The sequence below is a fragment of the Anarhichas minor genome, unplaced genomic scaffold (assembly GCF_050575085.1).
Source record: "Anarhichas minor isolate MPS153535 unplaced genomic scaffold, ASM5057508v1 ptg000033l, whole genome shotgun sequence".
NCBI lineage: Eukaryota > Metazoa > Chordata > Actinopteri > Perciformes > Anarhichadidae > Anarhichas > Anarhichas minor.
In genome coordinates, this window is record NW_027466479.1 from 5594685 (window position 1) to 5615999 (window position 21315).

Consider the following 21315-nt stretch of genomic DNA (forward strand, 5'->3'; position numbering starts at 1 on the left):
AAACCATGTTACTGTTCTCATAAAACAACGTTTTTATTCAAAAACAACGTACAATAGAAAATACTCACAACATTGGCAGCCATACTCAGGACTGGGAGTTAATATAACCAAGATATACAGGAAGGGTCTGTAGGCTAGTTTTTATACACCAGGGTCATGGTTATGCAAAAAAGTCAATGTCTCAGAGGATGCTTGGATGAAACAGCATGTCCAAAATGAAGTTATCACAACACTCAAATTATTCTGTTCAATTCAGTGTTTAACAAAATTGTGTTGTTTTGCCCCAAATATCAATAAAGTTGTCAGTCTTTTAAAAAAAAAAAAAAGACAATATTTTCTTAAATGTATTTAAATCCATAAAGACATTTTTAATCCAATCATTTGGACACTCAAAATCTATCCATTTCTATTGATGAGGCAAAAGGAATTATAGAAAAGCTTTTTCTTTCAACGTTAATGACAAAACTCATGTGACGCTCTGTAATCTCACAATCAAGTGACAAGACCTGAAGTCTGATTATTTGATGAATTAAATCTTCAGTGAAAATTAAATTATTTTACAAGTTACCATGGCAAGTTGAAGAAGCCTCTGGAACATCATTTATACAAGCAGCTATAAAGGGAAAACAGTGATGACTCACATTTCCACATCATCAAATGTGATTTCCTTTGAATTCCAGGAATTTTAGTTAAGAAGTGTATTTCCTTAATTTCTGTGAATAACTTTCCTCAGGGTATAAAAACTGCAAGAAAACAAAAAAAGATCTGGAAATAAACGTGTGCTCTGTCACTGACGGTTGAGGATTTACACCACAGAAAGCTGGTTTCAGTTTGTCTTCTGGTCGTTTACTCACTGACGACAGAAATCAGTTTGTTTTTCACTGTAGCGCTTTTAAGCCAGGACAAAAAAATAATAAAGTAAGTCCAATTCACACACAGAATTGAAGGAATCAACATGGAAGGAAAAAAGTAGCATTATCCATGAGAAAACCATTCACCAGACAAAACACAAAAGGACCGATGTGTGTCCTGCTGAGCAGTTGGTCAACAGTCTGATTGCTGTAGGACTTTTCTTTGCACTTCTGCATATTACTCTGTCCATTTCTGTTTATTGGGCCATGTTTAAATGAGCATTTCCGTTCATCTACAAACATTTACACCACAAGTTGCTACCCCAATAAAAAGGTCACTTCTGCACTTCATCACTCTGAATCCCCATCTTCCTCCTCTTCGGGTGGTATAAATGGTGGATCCTCGGATGTCTTCTGCTCCATCCCTTCAGCTTTCGTCTTCCCGAGATGTAGTTCTCTGACGGTGAGGATGCGGACGAGCATGCCCTCCATGGTGCTGTCGTCCAGAGGGGTGAAGGAGAACCACAGGGGGCTGTTGGGGACGCAGCAGCGCTCGGGGTGAAGGTAGAACAGGTTGGTGCGCTGCTTGACCGACTCCGAGCTGGATGGAAGACAGTTGGTAATGTCAACGTGGTGACCAGTGGATTGAGGAGAACAATATGCAGCACTAAGTTATATTTTAGTCTTTGATAGAAACATAGTAAAGGAACTTGACTTGGCCAAACAGTCAACAGATTAAAATTCTTTCTCAAAAATGGACGCAATATCTGTGTCAATATCTGGCTCGGACAAAGTTAAATTTTTACACACATTAAAGGGTAGTTTCACAATTTTTCAAGTCAGTCTTTAAACAGCAGCCAGTTGAAACAGTTTTTTGATCACAGTAAGTAGTTCAGTGTGCTTCTATACTCACCACTTGGAGAGGTAAAACTCGTAGAGTCTAACTGGACAGCGGAGAGGGTTCTCCGTGTTCTCCATCATCTCCAGAATATCCTCTTTACTCTCCTCCTTACGCTTCTTCACAGGAACCTCTGGATCTGAGGATGACACAAACATTTACACCATTCCTACTATGAAACCATTTCACTGCACATTTTAACAAAGAAGTGTCCGTTATAAATACTGTAAATGAACACGACATTTGAAAGTGCATGTACAGTGCAAAAAAACAGAGGATCATATTTGTGAGTCTTCTGCTCTACTGCCTGGTGCAGAAGTTGCACTGCTTATGAAATTAAAGATGTTAACACACCGAATTATAGAACGATAAAGTGATTAAATATCCCTGGTGAGAATAACACCTTCTGCAGTGCCTTTTGAAAATGTTTACGGTGCAAACAACTTCGCAAAAGACAAGAGTAGACTTGGACTCCACAACAGTATACGACACGTATGGTAAAAAAAATAAAAAATAAGGTTCCAATCAGGTTCAGGCTCATTACATCCATGTCGGTTTGGGCCAGAACTCTCAAAACTAGTCGGAATAATGGAGTGCCTTCAAAGTCGAGGGGTTACACTGCAACGTCCTGTGTTTGATGCCAGTCCTGGGACTTTAGCGGCATGTCGTACCCGTCTCTCCCCCCGCATTTCCAGTCTGTCTCTACACTGTCAAATAAAGGCAAACGTGCCAAAAACATTATCTAAAAAAAAAACATTAAACTACACAAATTAAGCATAATTCTGCATATGTATTTTACTGCCGATTTGTTTTTCTTTAAGTATCTTATAATAGCTCAGATAATGCAGATTTGACATAGATCTGAAATGATCATAAACGTAATATCATATAGTGTCAATGCTCTGGTGCAAAACATTCCTGCATGCCAACTGCTTGAGTTTACATTTCTATAAAAGCAGGATATTTGTGATTGTTAAAATACAGTTATTTAAATTTAAGAGGACTATTTCGATATTACTATTCCTAATTATCTTAATTAGTGGTGCAACGGATCAGCACAAAAGAATAGGGAGCAAATATAACTTTTAGAGATCCCTGATCACGTTTTTTTGCCGCTTAAGATAAGATAAGAGAATTCTCTATTAGTCCCACAGCGGGGAAATGTGCTTATACTAATTGATGATCATTGATGATCCATATTGGTAGATGCAGATCAATGTTATCCTTTTACTTTGTTAATGACATCTACAGCTCTACATGTTGTTCTGTACCTGTCTCTGCTTCGTTTATGGATATTGGCGGGTAGAAGCGCAGGAAGGTGGTCTTGGTGTTGTTCGGGGTGGTTTTGGTGCAGCGCATGACGTGGGCAAAGGACAGCTGGCGGTGCTGCTCCACCGTGGTGAAGCCAAAGTACTTGCAGCAGAAGAAGAGCAGAGTGTTGAGGAGGACGATGGGAGAGTACGCCCCCAGCTGTTTGCAGTCCCACAGAAACTCCTCCTCCACACGGGAGTGGATATAACCTGAAGAGAGAGGGAGTAGAAATCAGGAAACTGACAGGAAGACAAACTGATGGATTGACAGAATGAAATTGCATATGTATAACTCACCACTTGCTGTGATTGAGGGTTTGAAATCTCTTAGCATATTATTGAACTCAGTGGAGAACTTGTTGTAGAACCGATCCATGAATATGTTCTCCACACGACCGTTCTCAAACAGGTACTGCAGAGAGACGAAAGGTCACATATGTGAATAATGAGAACAGCTGTCATTTATTTCACGATAGTACATTTACTGCTAATGCAAACCGTACCTTTCCTGCTGTAGCTGCTTCACATTAAAACTTTTCCACTGGTGAACTGGCCCTCCCCCCACGGAAAAACTCTACAATGTGCGCAAGCTGCGAAAGTGTACATCTGTTCACACAGCACTGTAGGTCCTTGCTGTTGTGTACGTTTAGGGTTTGTGTGTGAAAAGTGTCTTGCCTGCTGAATGCCGAGGCAGAGGTAGAACAGGCTGTCGGGGGAGTACGGCTCTCCGTTGGGTCGTTTCACCTCAGCGATGAAGCAGCAGAGGCCGTAGCTCAGCTCGGCGGTGGTGCAGCGAAGGACATCCTCCTTCAACTCCATGGGCCGAGCTGAAATCAAGACACGAGTCCAAATGATCAAAAGTATCAAAAAAAAAAAAGTTTGAAAACTCTTTTGAAGGAAGGAACATTTCCAACTAACTTTAAGAGGTTTGCATATTTATTCCCTTTTTGGTTTAATGGATTCGATTTTCCCTCTTTACTGTTCTGTGATTTAGATAAAAATGATCCACCAGTATAATATAAGTACATGATGTTAGGTCAAGATCAGCTTAAGTGGTTGGATCTACTGTACATCTGGACTCACAACCGAAGCGTGGCTTCTCCAGGTTGGGTTGAGTTTGCCTCCATTGGATCCATCGCTTCCAGGCCTCAACTCCATATTGACTCTTCAGTTTTGGGACGTCTACAGCCATGGCCTTGTTGGAGGCGCTTCTTTGAGTCGACTCTTCGGCTGCCTTAGACGGCCGCTGTGACTTACGACCCTTAGACGTCGGAGAGAGAGAAGGTTGCATCATGGATGTGGTCAGGGTGAGACAACCCGACACATGGTAGGTATTCCCACTGTCCTAACTGCAGATTTCTTTTTTTTGCAAGTACAATCAGATGTAGTCTTAAATGCACAAGCAGTACCAGATCTCATTTCCTAGACAGTTACCTTCTTTTCTCGGGCTTTCCTGTGAGCTTGTCGTCGTCGCAAAGCTGCAGGCGGAGGGCTCGGGGATCGCCGGGACTGCTCTCTCCACTGGGCCATCCTCTCCAGAGTTTCTGGCGATGACATCACATGAAACATTAGACCAAGCGCTCAAAAGTATTTCTCTTTCCCGACCACACTCGCAACACTTAAACTAAACCTCTTCAAACACGGGTCGAGGACGAGAGAGAAGTCAAATGTTGTCGCGTCAAGCTCTTCAGAAATCTGTACATCGCATCTCCTCACCAACAGCGAAGTCAGCTTCGACGTCCATGGGAGGCGGGGCTGGAGGCGGGGGTTCGGAGTCAGGTTCATTGGTCGCACCTGCGGGAATGTCCAGGATCGTGTTGAGCTTTTCCTGAGCGCACGGTCGGCCGGGAGACCGGAGACCCGCGTCAGAGGAGCCGTCCTCCCAGTTGTTGAGGAAACTGGCCAAGTCGTCCGTGTCCAAGTCGTCGCTGAAGTTACTGCCGGGGTCTGTCACATAAGCATGGGAGGAGCTTGTCATCCAGAGTAATAGAAAAAAAATTATTAAAACCTCCAACATAAAAACATTTGTGGGGAATAATTTGATGCAACAATGAGAAAGTGAAAGGCCATACGAAACGTTGATTTACTTCTGATGGCCCGCCATAATATCAACATTGACCGCCACATAACGACGTTCTAAATCTTCTTCAAAATAGGTCAAATCTAGGGATGGTAACGATTAATGGACCATTGACTAATTGCTCGTTATGAATTTGATAAAGTGCACAAAGTTTAATCGGTTTACTATCAAGTAAAGATCTGAAATATAAACATCATGTGGTCTTGTGCTACATTTGTGATTTTTCTTTTAAAAGTATGTTCCAATTACTCGCATCTGCAACCAGAGGGCGCTGGGAGAGGCGGTGGAGGCGGCCACCCTGAACCCACAGGCTGAAGGGCGATGCGCTCGTGAGAGACGCTCAGTCAACGGTGTCTGGAGCTGCAGCCGTGCATCAGGCCTTCACCTTAACCCCTAACCCGACCCCACATCCTTGGCTACAAACTGGCCGACAGACTGGTTAAGTCAACAATCTCAATGCCAGCAATGCGCACACACACACACACGCACACGCACACGCACACGCACACGCACACGCACACGCACACACACACACACGCACACACGCACGCACACGCACACGCACACGCACACGCACACACGCACACACGCACACACGCACACACGCGCACACACGCACACACGCACACACGCACACACGCACGCACACGCACACACACACACGCACACACACACACACACACTTTTGCTCACCATCTGGAGCCGCTGCATCTCGTTTCTCTCTCTCCTTCGGTCCCTCATCTTTGTCATTGTTCTCGTTCTGTTCTGCAACCATCTCGGCCATTAGGATGAGTTCTGCCTCAAAGGGGTCCGACGGGATCTTTTGCTTGATCTCCTGGATGGTTTCCATGATGCGCTCAGCGCTGTCCATGGTCACAGGAAGGAACATGGGTACAGGCACCTGTGGTAGTCAGAGTAAGAATATAACAGCCTATGGGGGTCCAGTATGAGGACGAAGATGCCGTTGTCTAATATTGTAATTCTGATAATGAGATGATCCGATTCCACACTTCAGAGAATCAAACATTAAAAGGTGATGAGGTGGTTGTAGTGTGTGACATACCGGTAACGGCAGGCCCAGAGCTCTGGGAGTATACTGGCTGTACATGTTCATGGGTACGGGGATATACACCGGCACTGGCACAGGAACGACCATGATTTTAGGATAGAGATCGTCTACAAAGAGGGGAACAAATCATTAAAAAAATTCTTCAGTGGTGAAGATTACAACCAACTTATGTTTCAGCGTCAGATAGTCTTTAGTCGTGATATGTAAACTTAACGGGACAACACATTCAAAAGTCGTTGAAATCAGTGACTGAGGATATGACTGTGGACTCTAAAGAACAACACATTGCACAATATTTTCAAGCGGAAATTAAGAAAATGATATCTACCAACACGCACAGGGACGTGGTTACCATAGAAACACTGTTGCGTGGGCGTTTACCTGTCTGTGATTCGACGTCGGCGGTCTGTGTTTTACAGGAGACCCCTTTGTTCTGCACCAGCGGTCTGCAGAGCACGGCCTTGTTCTTCAGGATCTTTGGGCAGGACGGAGGATGGACTTTCACTGCATCCGTCTGAATGCTGATCTGAAGAAGAGTCAAAAGGACATAAAGAGTAAGATTCCAGCACAAATAAACTTAATGAACAACAAAAGAGATCCTCACAAATAGTCTCTAACGGCACCAGCTGCACCAAACACTGAGCGTGTATCTGAGTTTCATCATTTCTTTTTTTTTTTTTTTTTCAGATTTGATGAGCTGAAATGTTGTGTGCAGGCCACAGCACGTACCTTTTCCTCCCGTCATCTTGAGCCAAAAGATGACTAATACTTTAGATCTTTCAGGCTTTTAGGTTGTAGAAAGTCTCCTTTACAAATACTTATTTTGTATGAAAGTGTCATATTTTGTTCATGCAGAAAGCTGTAAAATGATGTAACCAGACTGACAACTGAAAGGACAAAAAGAGACAAAGACTTCTGAGCAACAGTTAAAAGAAGATCAGAAGAATTCACCATTCATTGGTAAAAGAAACTGGAATCTTAGCATGAAAATGTGTGCAGATTTAAACAGTTACTGTTTTTGTGTCAAGTGCACATTAATGCATCTTATAACAAGGTGGATTATTAACAGGTGTGCTGCCTAAGTAAAGCTATTCTGAGAACGTCACAATAGAAATAGAAGGTTTCTCGCAATATCAGCTGAACAAACTCTGGACTGACGAATCACAGTTTAAACCTCTTCAATTTACCCACCGAGTAGACTGCAGAGAAATGGCTACCCAAAATATTTAGAGCCCTGATGCAAGCACCGTCGTGGCTCAATAATGAACTTGGTCACGTGTGGAAAAAATGGTTCCAACAGAAGTCCTTCCTGGCATTTATTCTTTAAAACTTCTTCTTTTGGTGCAAACACGACTTTAAATGTAAATAATATATTTTGGGTCTGAATTATACTCTTTTTTTTTTTCTCTGTTAAAATAGTGATTATTGAAGGAAAGAAGAAAACCAATATAACAGGTGACCCCAAACTTTTGAAAGCGACTGTATATACATATATGTTATTGAACTTACATGTCCAGAGTTCTTTGATTGAAAGACTGTGCCTGTGGAGACAATAACAGAGTATGAAACCTTCACAGTCAACACTGTTAACTGATTAAATGAGCATGCGGCACGTTTTTCTATCTTATATGTTTGACACATAGTTCATAAATACCTGCGTTTGTGCATTGTTGCTGGGCGGCTCTGCTGGAAGCGCTAGATTTCCTCGTAGTAGGGCCAGCAAGCGACATGACGTTGGCGATGATAGGCGTGATCTCTCCTATACCTGCAGATGCAAGAAAACACAAGTAGAGTCAGCAGAGCTATCGCTGATTGATTGTATAACATGTTAATGAACCCTTATGCATCACTAGGGACATTTTTGGCTCATTTGGGCTGTGGTAATGCATAAGGCATACATTTAGGTCAGGGAAGTTCAACCTCAGCTCCTATAAGTCTATAATAAAGACACTCAAACCCTTAAAGACAAACCCATTCTCAAACCCATTCAAAGCACAATCTTTAATCCAACGGCCACAACAGCACAAAATGATGCATTCTAATAAATCAGGCTTTCAATCTACAGCCCTGAAACTTGAAATGGCAACCATAACACACACCTGTGACCACCTCGCCCTGCGTGGCCACTGTCTCACAGCAGAAGTGAAGCAGACAACTCAGATCGCAGAAGTGCTTGACTTCTCCCAGCATGGGAAGACTCTGCTTCAGTTTCCCTTTGTGGCCGCAGGTGTCGCACTTTGCAACCTGAGAGGGAAAACAGCGAGAAAGCATTTAGATCATCGCCACCGTCATGTTTTTTTTCTTTTTGGTCCAACTTTGATTTGAATAACTGCGCTGAGGCTTGCTTACGTGGCAGAAGAGCATGGTGTATTTGGACCTGCACTCCTCGGAGCAGAAGTCCTCCGTGGAGCCTCCGTACTGGGCCGTCACCAGCTTCTTGGACATGCTGTGGCAGTAGACGCAGGAGTGACAGTGTTTCCCCCAGTTTTTAGTCAGGTCGTGTCTGAAGAGGAGCTTACAGCCTGGGAGGAAGACGCAAGTGTGTGGTTTATTAAGAGTTAACACAATTTGTTAATAACTAGATGCTTTAAAAGGTGTGCGATTGTCATTTTTGTATTGCTGCCTCCTCACCGTCGCTGCAGAAGAAGCAGTCTCTGTTGTTAATCCTCTTGGCGTCTCTGGTGATCTTTTCGATCTTACAGTATTCACACAGGCTCGTCACAAAGTTGTCTTTCTTGAACTCGTGAGCGCAGTCCACGCCACAGAAGAAAACCAACTTGTCCTTCACACACAGAGGTATAAGCAGGTACAAACATTAAACCAGTGCCGACCGTTAAAATTGTGTTTTTTACTGTCATCGCGATTTCCAATGAACACACATCGCCAAAGACTGAAGCCTGAAACAACCGCAATGAATAAGAAAAATGAACGCTCCCCCCCGCGTTACCTTGATCTGGAGGAGTTCGGGTTTAAAAGCTATGTTGCGGTTACACTGGGAGCAGTTCACTTTCAGTGGTCCTTTGCGGGCGTCTTGCAGGGTTTGGATGGGAGTGACGGTCTGGGTGGAGCCGGTTGGCAGCTTGGTAAAAACATTCACCTGTTTCTGGGACTTTTTGAACTTTTCCTACGGCACAGAAAAAAAACAATACATAATGTCTCGATTCAAAACCACTGCGAACAAGGTACGGTTTCTAGTGCGACACTAAAATGTGTGTTCTAGACAAAGGAGACTTTGATTTGATCTGTATTTATCCCGAGTGTGACTGTTGGGATCAGAAACAAACACTTTGGATTTCTGATGTGGTCAGACATCACGTTGAACTAGCTGTGATCGAGCATTACCCAAAACCTTTACAGTCAGCGACCCTCATTACCTGAAAATCCATGACACAAGGTAAAGTGCAGAAGTTCCTGATGGAGGTATCAGACATGGCCAGGTGGTAGGCTGGGACTGTGTATTTCCCACAACTATCACAACTCAACCGAGCACCTGTGGAAGAGAAAAAAAGTTTTTCGATATATATAAAAATATATATATATATATATATATATATATAAATAGACACATTGTAACAGTGTAAAGTAATGAATGCCAACAGCGTCAGTCATGAAAACTACCTGTACCTATTAGGTATAAAAAAGAAAAGTACCTGTACCTGATGCACTGACAGTCTGGACCTTGAATGCCATCACACAGCTGCTGCTACAGAAGAGGTTCACAGAGTCATCACTGTTTTTGTTGTCAACCATTTCTACCAGCATCCGGGTAGTGCGACACATCGTACAAGGCTTGGTTATCTTCGTATTCTATTGTGAGATAAAAAACAAATACAGAATGTAGAGTTTCTTTGAGTTTTCATTTTAATAATCGTGTACATTGTGTTAACTGAACGTTTAAATCTGATGCCCAACTGACAACTGACCGTTAGCTAAGTCCCGCCCCTTTAACGCAGACTGGCCAATCCTAGCGTAGCATCAGCCAGCTCTTACCGGGGGTCCGACAAATATCGGCCTCTTATGCAATCTTCTGAGATTTTCTTCATTTTCAGGCTGGTGTTGTAGATTAGGAAAGGGTCAATGCCAATTGTGGCCAAAAACGTGTTTTGTGAGGTCACAGCGACCTTTGACTTTACAGGGCACTCATTGAAATACTTTGAAATTCAAAATGTCAACCCTAGAGTGCTATTGGAGGACATAATACTATTTTACTGTTGTGACATTTAAAAAAGTTTTTTATTTTCAGGTAGAAAATCAACATCAACGAAGTTATCGTATTTGGTTCCTTGCCCATGTGGTAAAAAAAAAAAAAATACAAGAAGTGTATATAAAAAAAAATACAAGAAATACACATACAAGGTGAAAGGAACATGCATTTCTTAACATTATAACATCACTTTTAGAACATTAAAACATGTGCTGGTACTGGAACAGTCAACATACACATCAACATTAGGCCACAACATTAGGCCACTTCTTCATGGTAACTGATGAAGCAGTTAGGCTCACTGTTTATGCAGAGGTGGACCTTGCAGACCCTGCAAACCACATTTGATCTTATTATGTTGCCTTTCCGGCTGCAGTACTTGCAGGTCTGGCGTTTGGCATAGACGGAGGCATGGAAGAGGGACAGATTGAACCGCTCAGCGTCATTTGGGGTGTGGCTGCGGTGTCCCCGGACAGGCTTAGGGATATCAGCAATGCGGGTCAGGCTGTCAACAGAGGCCAATGAGCTCCTTCTGGAGCTAGTTGTGGCTGGTCTCTGGCTGCTGGCAGCCCTAAACACCTTGATTCTGAAATCCTTCAGAGACACGCCTTTGACACCAAGGGCCTTGCAGTCCCGGATGTACATAATCCAGGCATTTGTGAGGCTGACATCAATGGAGTACGCAAACAGTCGCAAGTACCACCTCTTGGACTTCATGGTGGTGCGGTAGAGGCGGACCAACATGTCACTCTTGTCAATGCCCCCCATGTTGGCATTGTAACTCCTGATGACAGCTGGACAGCTCACAGGCTCCTTTGTATTGGTCTCTCTGCAGTACCTCATGACTGAGGACATCGGCTCCACCCCCACGTCTGTTGACAGCAGAGTGACCGTTTTGTTGTCCTTCCACCTGATGGCCAGTATCCCATCATCACTAGTGACGTAGTCACATGTACCACGAGGGACAGTCTTTTTCTCCATCTCTTTGACGGCCTTGAGTGTCGGCTTTCTGATCCTACTGTCCCCGTGTACCTGCAGTTATGGTCTCGGAGGTACCGCACCAGCTCCAGGTTGCTGAAAAAGTTATCAGCAAAGATGGCTGTGGTAGTGAGGGAGGACATGGAACTGACCAGGACAGAGACAATCTGGCTGGTGGCACCCAAGGCTTTCTGTTCAGGTGTCAGGGAGGCATCATGGCCCTCCAGGGTAGTCTTGCCCTGGTATAGCACCATGTCATGGATGAAGCCATCCTCAAAGGCCCTGGCAAACAACTTAAAACCCCACTTGTGTGGCTTGTTTTTTTATACACTGCCTCAGGTTGCCGGCTGTCTTCCCTTTGTAGGCAACCATCACCTCATCCACAGACTGTTTGAGGGTCTGTGGCTCAAGCAGGAAGGCGGTAGTGAGGAAGCTGAACAGAGGCCGGACTTTGAAGAAGCGGTCACTGGTGCCAGGGATCTCGGTGTTGTCACAGAAGTGGACAACCCTTTTCAGCAGCTTGAACCTCTTAGATGACATCAGGTTGGCAACCTGAGGGACCCTGGTCTCCATGGCCCAGTAGTCTTCAACGGCTGGGAGCAGAACAACCCCCATAAAGATGAGGATGCCCACAAAGGTCATCATTTCCTCCTCATTTGTGTTGAAAGTGGTGTTTATGTCTTTCTGAGCAGCGTATAAGTTAGTTTGGTGGGTGATATGCCTGATAATTTTGGCGTCAAAGTACCTGGTAAAGTACTGAAAAGGGGTTTCAATGTAGTCAGGGGGAGAGTGCTGGTATTCAGGCAGGGCTGTGTTGTTTATGTCAACTTTGTGCCAGGTGGTTGACCTGTCTGCTGACTTACTGGATTTACATGGCCTCTGGGCTTGTGATGCTGGCTGCTCATCATCATCATCCTCACTGTCACTGTCCTGGAGCACCTCCACTGCAGGCTGCCTGCGCTTCCTCTTGGCAGAGGGGCCCATGTTGCTTGGGCCTGGAATGTCCTGGTTGTGGGTGGTCAGGACAAAGTCAGGGTCTGCCACATCGTCATCATCACCTTCTTCTTCATCATCACCACTGATGGCAGGGTGGGCTGGCACGACAACAGTCTGCCTCTTCTTGGCATAAAAATCACGAGCAGACACTTGCTAAAAAATGAAACACATGCAATAAAACATAAAACAACTGTTATCAGGTCATAAACTGACAAAAATCACTCATATTCACCATTTATAGCTTGAATATTTCTAGAAATGGGTTAACATTCTCTCCGAATCACTGTATAGTATTATACAACACTTTGGCAACATTAAAACAAAGTCCTAAGCTGTACTGCCTTATTTGTAAAGAAAATGCACTAAGTATGGCTTGTTAGATGCATAGGGCATATGTCCAAAAACGGACATTCCATAACAATTCTAGTTGCTACGTGAACCGGTCGTATGATCAAATATGGTGCCCACATTTTTAGTGCCGTAATTTCACTCATTTCACTAAGTCCTCCACAAACAACACGCGTGTAATCACTTAGTGCAACTATTCAAGCATAACATGTGTGCGTTTCATCAACTTACCATGGTTAGTTTAGTTGTTTGGACCGTAATTGTAAATAGCGTCGAGCTGCAAAACCATCATTTCCGGGATTCAGAAAAAAAGAGAAAGTCACATGCCCACCAGGTCTCTGCTGATTGGTCAAATGCCACAAAGGCAGGTGGTGTGACATGGGTGATCTTTGCCGATTGGCTGAAGAACACATGATTCTTGAACTCACTGAGGCGCGGGAAGGACGCAATAAGTACAGCGTGCGGAAATTACCCTATATGGTTACTCACACGATAAAGGGTTAAGTCCAAGTGGATTTGAGATATTTCTTTCACAAGAATGGGACGGGCGTAACAGACGGATGTACAGATGTACAGACAACCCCAAAAACACAATGCCTCCCGCGGTTGTGTCATAAAAAGAGAACTATGGAGCTGCAGATGTCTGGAAGATGCAGACAATATGGAGTCTGTTCTGCAGCGAAGTTCAGTTTTATGTCACAGCAGTCACGGCTACAGTCTGAGCCGCAACATGCAAGATATTACTCCAATAGCGTACATTCATGTACTTATTGTTAAACACTGCCAGTATTATGCATCGTTGTGATGTTTCGATGGCCTTAAATGCCAGTGGAAGAACAATTCACAGGCTTTTTTTTATGACATCCTCACCAAACGCAGAGTACACTGCGTGTCATCAGCACCAGTCTGACCAAACAACATCCTGTTTGTTTTTATTCTTTTACTTTCCTACCTCTTTGTACTTAGCCAGACACTCTGGATTGCACAGAGTTTTGTTGCAGTCTTCCATCTTCAGCATGAGCGGCTTGCTGTGGCAGAAGGAGCCGCAGTTGGCGCAGCCGGCCATGGACAGGTTGTTCACCGTGCGGAAGCGGTTAAAGCAGGCGTCGCTGCAGATCTTGTGGACGGAACCGCTCAGGATCACCTCGTGTTTACTCTGCGGGAGGGATGACAAAACAACCGTGGTGTGTTATTTCAGAGGTCGATCGTTTCACGAAGAAAGTGTCGTTTACAGGGGCAGCGAGGGGAAAAGGTTGCGTGTACTACTTCTGTTCTGCTTAATACTTTATGTACTGTAATGTGACGATGCAGGACTAGTACCAGACACATATTGAGTGCATCCTTCAGCCCAGGTAAAAAAGGAATTCTGATGCATCAAATGCTTTTGAAAAAGATAAAAAATAAAATAAAATCGTATTTACTTCCTGTAAGTGGCACACTGTTTTCAATAGCTTTACAAATAAGGTTAATAACTGGGTATATCATTATGGTGTGGATACTCTCCACACAGAAGTTGTTATTTTTAGATTTCATTTCAGAGCTCAAATAATTATAACGATTTTGATAATCGATTAATCCTTTACATCCCCTGCTTGTCTCATGTGAGGGGATTTTCTGCTTTTCCATCTTTTATATCACTGTAAACTGAATGTCTTCAGGTCTTCTACTTTTGGTCGGCAAAACAAAAGGCTGAAGATGTCACCTTGATATCTGAAAGATTTCAACTTAAATCAATATTTTACGACATTTCAGTGAATCCAGAAAACAATTGGCAGATTAATCTATGATGAAAGTAAACGTAAGTGGCATCCCCACTGTGTTTGACTTACAACGCAGTATCTTGCGCACATGCTGCAGAGCGACTGTGGTGCTATTGGTTGCGGTGTTGTTTTGGTGGCAGCAGATATCCGGTGGCTGGAGAGGTTTTTCTTGTAGTTGGAGGAGGTCAGGCAGTTCTGGCTGCAGAATTCCTTCATGGTGCCTTTAGCATCTGGAGCCAGAATGACGTCCTGAGGCCGAATTATCAACCTGGGATGACATCAACAACAGGTCCAAATTCAGTAAAAAGTATATTTGGGGTCATGAACTTTCAACAAAATTGTAATTATCTACAGTAAATTACTCTTAATTGTCTCAATATTGGGGCTGAGTATCATTTAAAGAATTACGATGCCAGCACCAACACTAGTACCCTTAAAATGATACTGATACCAATAGAGTACTTCATTCGATACCCATCACGTGTGTGTTTGAGTCCCACTGGCGAGCTAAACTCCGCCGCACTGCACTGCACAGCGCTCATACAGCGGTTAACCATCCGGTGCTCCTCCTGGTTAAAACTGTTAATTCTTTCAGCACAGTTGCCGTTGTTTGGCGGTGTTAGCTGCTAACCGCCGGCTCAGACATCTCCACGTTCAGAGCCGTGTGCAGGCAGGCCAATCACAGGTCGCATTAAATGGAAGAACGATTGCAGGTATCGTCTGACTGGAGAAGTTTCGATACTACTACTTGGCAGTGGTTGTATTTACCTTAATAAGCTATCGGGTACCAATACCCAGCCCTCCTCAACGTTGACGCAAGTTTGGAAAGACGACACCGTTTTCTGTTGAACTCACTTTTGGCAGTTGTGACAGATCCTAGTGACTCCTTTGACTGCGGGGAGAGACGTGGTGAGGCAGGTAGTGGAGCAGAAGAGTGCTGGCGAGCCCTTCCTCTGGAATGCCGTCTGGCCTTTTAACAGGCCCTTCTTGCAGTTGGAACAGGACATGTGCGGCGACGAGGGGTCGATGACGGGTAGCGCCTGCATTTCGGCGGCTGGGGGCACAGAGAAGACCGATCCGATCCTCAAGTCCTCCTGCAAAGAACAGAACGCAGAGACAGGGTTGAAGAGGTGCTTCACTGATTCTGGATCCATCAAATCCTGATTAAAGGACTTTCTTTCTGGATATTATATTTGAGAAAGCTGGGGTCCAATTATATTCAAGGACGAGAGACATTCCCAGATGTTCTCTGTGAATGAAGTGAGTACCGTTCACATAGTTACATAACTTTAAGAGTAGAGTGAGCACTGGTCATTTGTTGGCACCATGTCCATAAACAAGTTGTATGAAGGGAGCTGTTCTTTATATAACTTCTTCTATTATCAAAAAGTTGCTAAAACTAAAAATTATGAATCTTGCATATCAATGTGATTTTAAATTATTGTTAAGTTTTTTATTTTCATGTTTTTCGTGTTGAGCTCTGGAAAACAAACCACCACTTTTATGACCCTAATGGGGATCTAAATTTAGAATAAATCAATCAAAAAAAGAGTTTGTAGTCGTAATGTTGCTCGGCTATTGAGAGTTCTTTCAAGTCGAAAGTTGAAAGAGTTTTATATATTTAACCTCTCTGCTGTGGTCGCATCACGAGGGAAAGTTGGTTAAATGGCTTAAAATTGGCTCTTTATCTGATCTAGTAACAGTATCTATAATACATGTTACTGGATCAGACCTAGTAAAATTGTCGTGACTTTTGACGTCATTCAGACATCAGACTGAGATGTCAAACTGCCGTCAGATTAACGTAAAGCGGTTCGTGTCTGAAAGGAGCTTAGTTTATGAAAAGGTCTGTGTGTGTATGTGTGTGTGCGTGTGTGTGTCCCACCTCTGCAGTGTCGGGCTCATCTTTCACGCTCGCTGTAAATGCAGAAGATATCAGTGCTTGGTCATACTCTTCGTCTATGGGCTCATCTTTCACCTTGACCAAAGGCGGCGAAGGAGACGACTTGACTGGCCGAGCAGCAGCATTTACGCTTTTCTACAACAGGAAAGAAATGTTGTTGTTGTAGATTTCAAATTCCATGGTAACACCCCGAACAACATATTTCTCTGTACTCGTTTTACTTTTCACGCTGACGCAGGTTGTCCTACTTACACTTACAGTGTCTAATCTTGGAATTGACAGCTTAACTACTTTCATCCCGTTCATCATGGCCGCTGGTGATGAGCTGTCCCTTCCTACGGGAACATAAGCAACATGTAAACTGGTTAACTGTGAAGAAGGGTGCAAAGTAAATAATGAAGAACATGCATGCAGAAAATAATCATCGTTGCAACAGTGACATAAAAATGAAAGATGTAAATCACGCTTGTCTGTGATTGGACAGCAATTTAAACAGAATCTAACCGTAACCGGAGAGTTTAAAAACATTTACTTTTAATTGATGGATGTGAGGAAGCATTAAGATACTTCAGAAGTGCCAGTGATGTCTAGTGTCCTGGATTAGAAAACACACTATATACTACAGCAGTTAAGATCTCAGCATTTAATGATAATAATGATGATGTGCACCAGCCAAAATCTCCAAAATCTGGGAGGTTTATCTCTTATCTTAAGAGATTTCCTTTAGGCAAGTGGGACGTCCGAGGTCCCTCACCTGTGCTGGCCGTGGCTTCAGACGACGTAGACGAGCTGGACCCCACCGAGTCTAAAGCCACTTTCACGTCCTTCGCTTGCTCCTCCTCCGCAGGTGGTGGCAATACCGTGGGCTTCACATCAGCTTCCTCCTCCGCAGAGTTACTGTCCTCCGTCACTGAGGCTGTGAGGGAACATTTGAAATACAGAGATTAATGGTGGCGCTTACAGGGCGGTGCTTTGTTTACCTTCACAGAGAGACGAAGCCAGCAATGTTATTCTATGTTTCAAATGTCAACTTTGTCACTTTGTGCTCCTCTTTTCCTACAAGAACAACACGACTTTTGCTTCGCCCCAATTAACTCTCGCTGGTTGAAAATGTTTCTCTGCAACACAAAACCTTCGTGATTGAACTTTACCTGTGTTTAAAATGGAAGGCGAGCGGCTGCAGTCCATGTCCATCACACTATTCTGCTGCTCCTCATTCATCTGAGCTTCCTGCTCCACCTGATCCACCGTGCCGATGTCCATCATCTCATCGAGGTCGTCCGCTGTAGAAACCCTCAACTTACCGCCAGCAGCCTCCTCCTCCTCCTCCTCCTCCTCCTGCTCCTCCTCCTGCTCCTGCTCCTGCTGTGTGTCGACACACTCCTTAGTGTCCATGTTTGCTACCTCCTCAGAAGTCTTGTGCATGATTGTGTCCTCGCTGGCATCAGGTCCTGCAGGACTGTCCTCTAAGCGGTCGTCCTTTACGGCCACATTTTCTTTGTTCGACTCAAACTCCTCCTCAGTTTTCACCTCAAACTCCTCTTCGGTTTTCACCTCAAACTCCTCTTCGGTTTTCACCTCAAACTCTTCCTCGGTTGTCTCTTCAAACTCCTCCTCGGTTTTCACCTCAACTCTCTCTTCTTTTTCAGAATCCGAGGTGCTCCCTTGCTCACCACCGTGGACCAAAACTGTCTCTTCTTCTTCTTCAGGTCCTTTATGTTCAGTTTCTTTACTTTCCACTTCTTTTTCAGCAGCTACAGGGTAATCCTTCTCTCTGTGCTCAGAGGGACTCGAAGAAGCTTTGCGAACACGCTCCGGGTCTCCAACATCCACCGATGCTCCCGGCTCTGAAACAGCTTCCATGGACTCTCCGTCTGTGCCCTCTGTTACCTGTGTAAGACAATACAAAATTGACATTATGTACAATACCAGGGTTCTGGCTTTTTTTCTTGTGCTATTGAAAAAACACTCCTACAAATACAAATACAAATACAACCAAAGCTTGTAGAAAAGCTCAGTATGGAATTTAGACATGTAAAAACCTTCAACTTGTATTTATGCTGATACTCCTGCTGCTACTGAAGGTGACTGCTCTGCCATATTTCACGATCACGGCATGCTAAAATGCTTTTTATAACATTTGGATATGTTCATTTTCTTGCCCACTGTTTTCATCAATGATAGTATAAAGAGACTTGTTTCAGGTTCATGTTTGGAAATATAAGTCTCATCTCGTCATCGTCTTCCATTTCTCCAGACTTTGGACACTTTATTAAATACACCTATTACATTCTAATGCAATGCAATACAACAGTTCAGCCACAATTTCTACCTTAATTCAAGTTTTTAGTTGAGGTTGCAGTTAGTGATGGTATTGTACTGGATTGCATTGTCTTGGATTCCCCCTTATGCATGTAAATGGGATGAGCAAGACATTAGGAACACCCCACAATGTCATGTAATGCGAACTACACCTCAACAATTACCATGTAGTTACATGAACACCTCTCTGAACGGTGTGAATCAAAACTGAACGTTCTTATCTTTTTTTGGAATTCGTGGCGAAACTGTTCTATTGCATTAGATTTACAGGTGTACCTAATAAAGTGGCCACTTTGTGCAGATTCTAGCATTTTTCATTTGCAAAATGAACACTGCTGGTATAACAGATGAGGTATGGAAGTCTTTTGGAGGGTAAAACATCAGCAGACGCTTTTTTTTTTTTTTTTTTAAAGAGAGCAAATTCATTCTACTTCTAATAAAATAATAAAACATTTCCTGCACACAGCGGAGGGAACGTACAGTCAAATTTTAAACCTTGAGCCACTCGGTCAAAAATGACCTTCTTATTAACCCCTCGTGTTTACACACATGACTCATCATGTAAACAAACCATAGCATGATTGTTGTATGTGTATATAAAGATCTGACAATTTTCTTAAAACAAATCTAATTTATGAAAACTATTTCAGACACTTTTTTTGGAAATGAACACACATTTCCATTACAATGGTCCACACCACTAGCTGATGCACTACTGTACTTCACCCGGTGAACATTCAATACTAATCAGATGCAATGGCTGATTGTTCATGGGACTACTAGAAGGGTGCTGGTAAGCCCTCTCAGCTTGATGGATCCCAAGATTTCACTGAACCTCAAAACACAGTATGGGTTTGAAATAACATCAATACAACAGGTCAGCACTGTGCCTGTCTCACTGTGAAGTATAGTTTAAGTTCAAGTTATTTACGCTCATGTGCACATCAACTACAAAGAAGTCTTCACTCTCAGGCTCCCTCCGACAATGCACATTAAATATATATAAATTGCTGGAACAATAAGAGTCGCAAGCTCTGCGGACATTTTGAAATGCCAATTGAAAACATATTTATTCAGCATTGCCTTTAACTGTCACTCTGCCTTTGTTTTTATCTTTTATATGTCTTATTGTTCTATGCCTTCCTTTGTTTGATCTATACCTTTTTACATATTCAATTGTTCTACACATACACGTACATGTACGTGCAGTGTTTGCATTAGTTTGAATATGCCTGTTTTTATTTATTGTCATGTTTCTTCACTTTATTGTAAATCACTGTGAACAACACCACTTTCTGAAAAAAACTATATAAATAGCTATTATGTATAAAAGGAAATACAAAAGTATTTAAAATAATAGATCCTAAGACATCAAATTTAGAAGGAAAAAAAAGTTAAAAAGTAGGCGAATATATATCGAATAATTAGCTGATAGTTGGAGAGTTAATTAGAAGTATTTGAGTAGGTTTAAGTCTCATATTACATGCCCATTAGGACCGAGTACTGCAATATACCCATGTATTTACCTTTACAATTAAGCTAGCTAGCTGTGGTATAATCATAGCTGTAGATAGATAATGTTTCAGTAAAACACTGGTTGCAAAAAACATAAACAGTATAAGTCAGTATTTTACCCGTGCATTCCTTTAAAACAAACATGTCAACTTCACGCGTTAGCTTGTTGCTGATATAGCAACACAGCTCATGCAATGTAAACACAACTAGCGTCACTACTGAACAGTGGTTTAGCAAACTGCTACAATGTAACAATAGGTTAGAAATTAGAGTTTTGATTACCTCCGTTTGAGTCGCCTCCTTGGGTTCAGCCATGTTATGATGATATGTAGACTAATTACATGTCCTGTAAACAAGAGAAGAACTAGCTCACCATTTGCTAAGCTAACACTAGCTTGCTTACAAGTCTGCACAACTCTGTGCCTGTCCCGTTAGCTCGCTACGGTTAGCTCGCATTTATCGTGTCAATATCTCCACACGACAAAATAACTAACCACTTTGCTACATTAATAACTTTTGTATTTGTTAGATATGCCAATGTCTTCACTTAGCGACGTTATACGAAATGTAATTAACCGTCACAAACGTGCAGAACATTACCGCGCCATCGACTTGGACAGGCAGCACTTGATTGGTGGCCAGCCGCTGGTGTCCGTCGCCAGTTTCCGTCGTGGCCGCCATGTTTGCTCCAAAATCTGATGCACGAGTTTCGCAAATAAAATGCGACTCGGTGCTTTTAAAATAGACTCTACAACCGTGAAATGCTTTTAATACAGAACCAAACTACATCCTTTGCTTTCAGTCTATCTTGTTGCAGGGGTTGTAGACTGGAGTGTTTGTCTACTTCTTCTTCTTTAGTGTTTTTTTGGAGGTCGGCATATCATTTCAGAGGAGCATTGCCGCCACCAGCTGGGCTGGGGTGTGGAACAACTGATTATGCAGGAAGATAAAAAGACGTCTAGATTTTTTAAGTTAATAATGTCACAGTATATCTTGCTAGGTGTTTTCAACAAGAGACCTGACAATGAAAAGTCATGATTAATTATTGACTGAAGAAGGGGCTTTCTCTTGATATTTTCTA

At 43.0% G+C, this 21315-nt stretch overlaps 1 protein-coding gene across 4 annotated transcripts; it reads right to left on the reverse strand.

The window, feature by feature from the left end:
- Positions 1-8: 8 nt before the first annotated feature.
- Positions 9-20987, reverse strand: zmym4.1 (zinc finger MYM-type containing 4, tandem duplicate 1). Of its 4 annotated transcripts, XM_076106244.1 has the most exons (28): positions 20835-20987; positions 20517-20580; positions 17549-18287; positions 17152-17313; positions 16650-16732; positions 16380-16532; positions 15350-15588; positions 14564-14762; positions 13687-13890; positions 9859-10015; positions 9583-9698; positions 9156-9332; positions 8840-8990; positions 8558-8730; positions 8308-8452; positions 7863-7973; positions 7718-7749; positions 6590-6734; positions 6203-6315; positions 5833-6040; positions 4776-5006; positions 4494-4603; positions 4143-4320; positions 3735-3886; positions 3357-3471; positions 3021-3269; positions 1765-1888; positions 9-1452 (listed from the first exon to the last, which is right to left on the reverse strand). In XM_076106244.1, the coding sequence occupies exons 2-28, from the start codon at positions 20547-20549 to the stop codon at positions 1203-1205; spliced, it is 4749 nt and encodes a 1582-aa protein (XP_075962359.1). In that variant the 5' UTR covers positions 20550-20580; positions 20835-20987; the 3' UTR covers positions 9-1202. The 4 variants fall into 4 exon arrangements, with proteins under 4 accessions (XP_075962359.1, XP_075962362.1, XP_075962360.1 ...); XM_076106247.1 differs by lacking the exon at positions 20835-20987 and having other exon boundaries at positions 9865-10015; positions 16656-16732; positions 20517-20828; XM_076106245.1 differs by lacking the exon at positions 20835-20987 and having other exon boundaries at positions 16656-16732; positions 20517-20828.
- Positions 20988-21315: the final 328 nt, after the last annotated feature.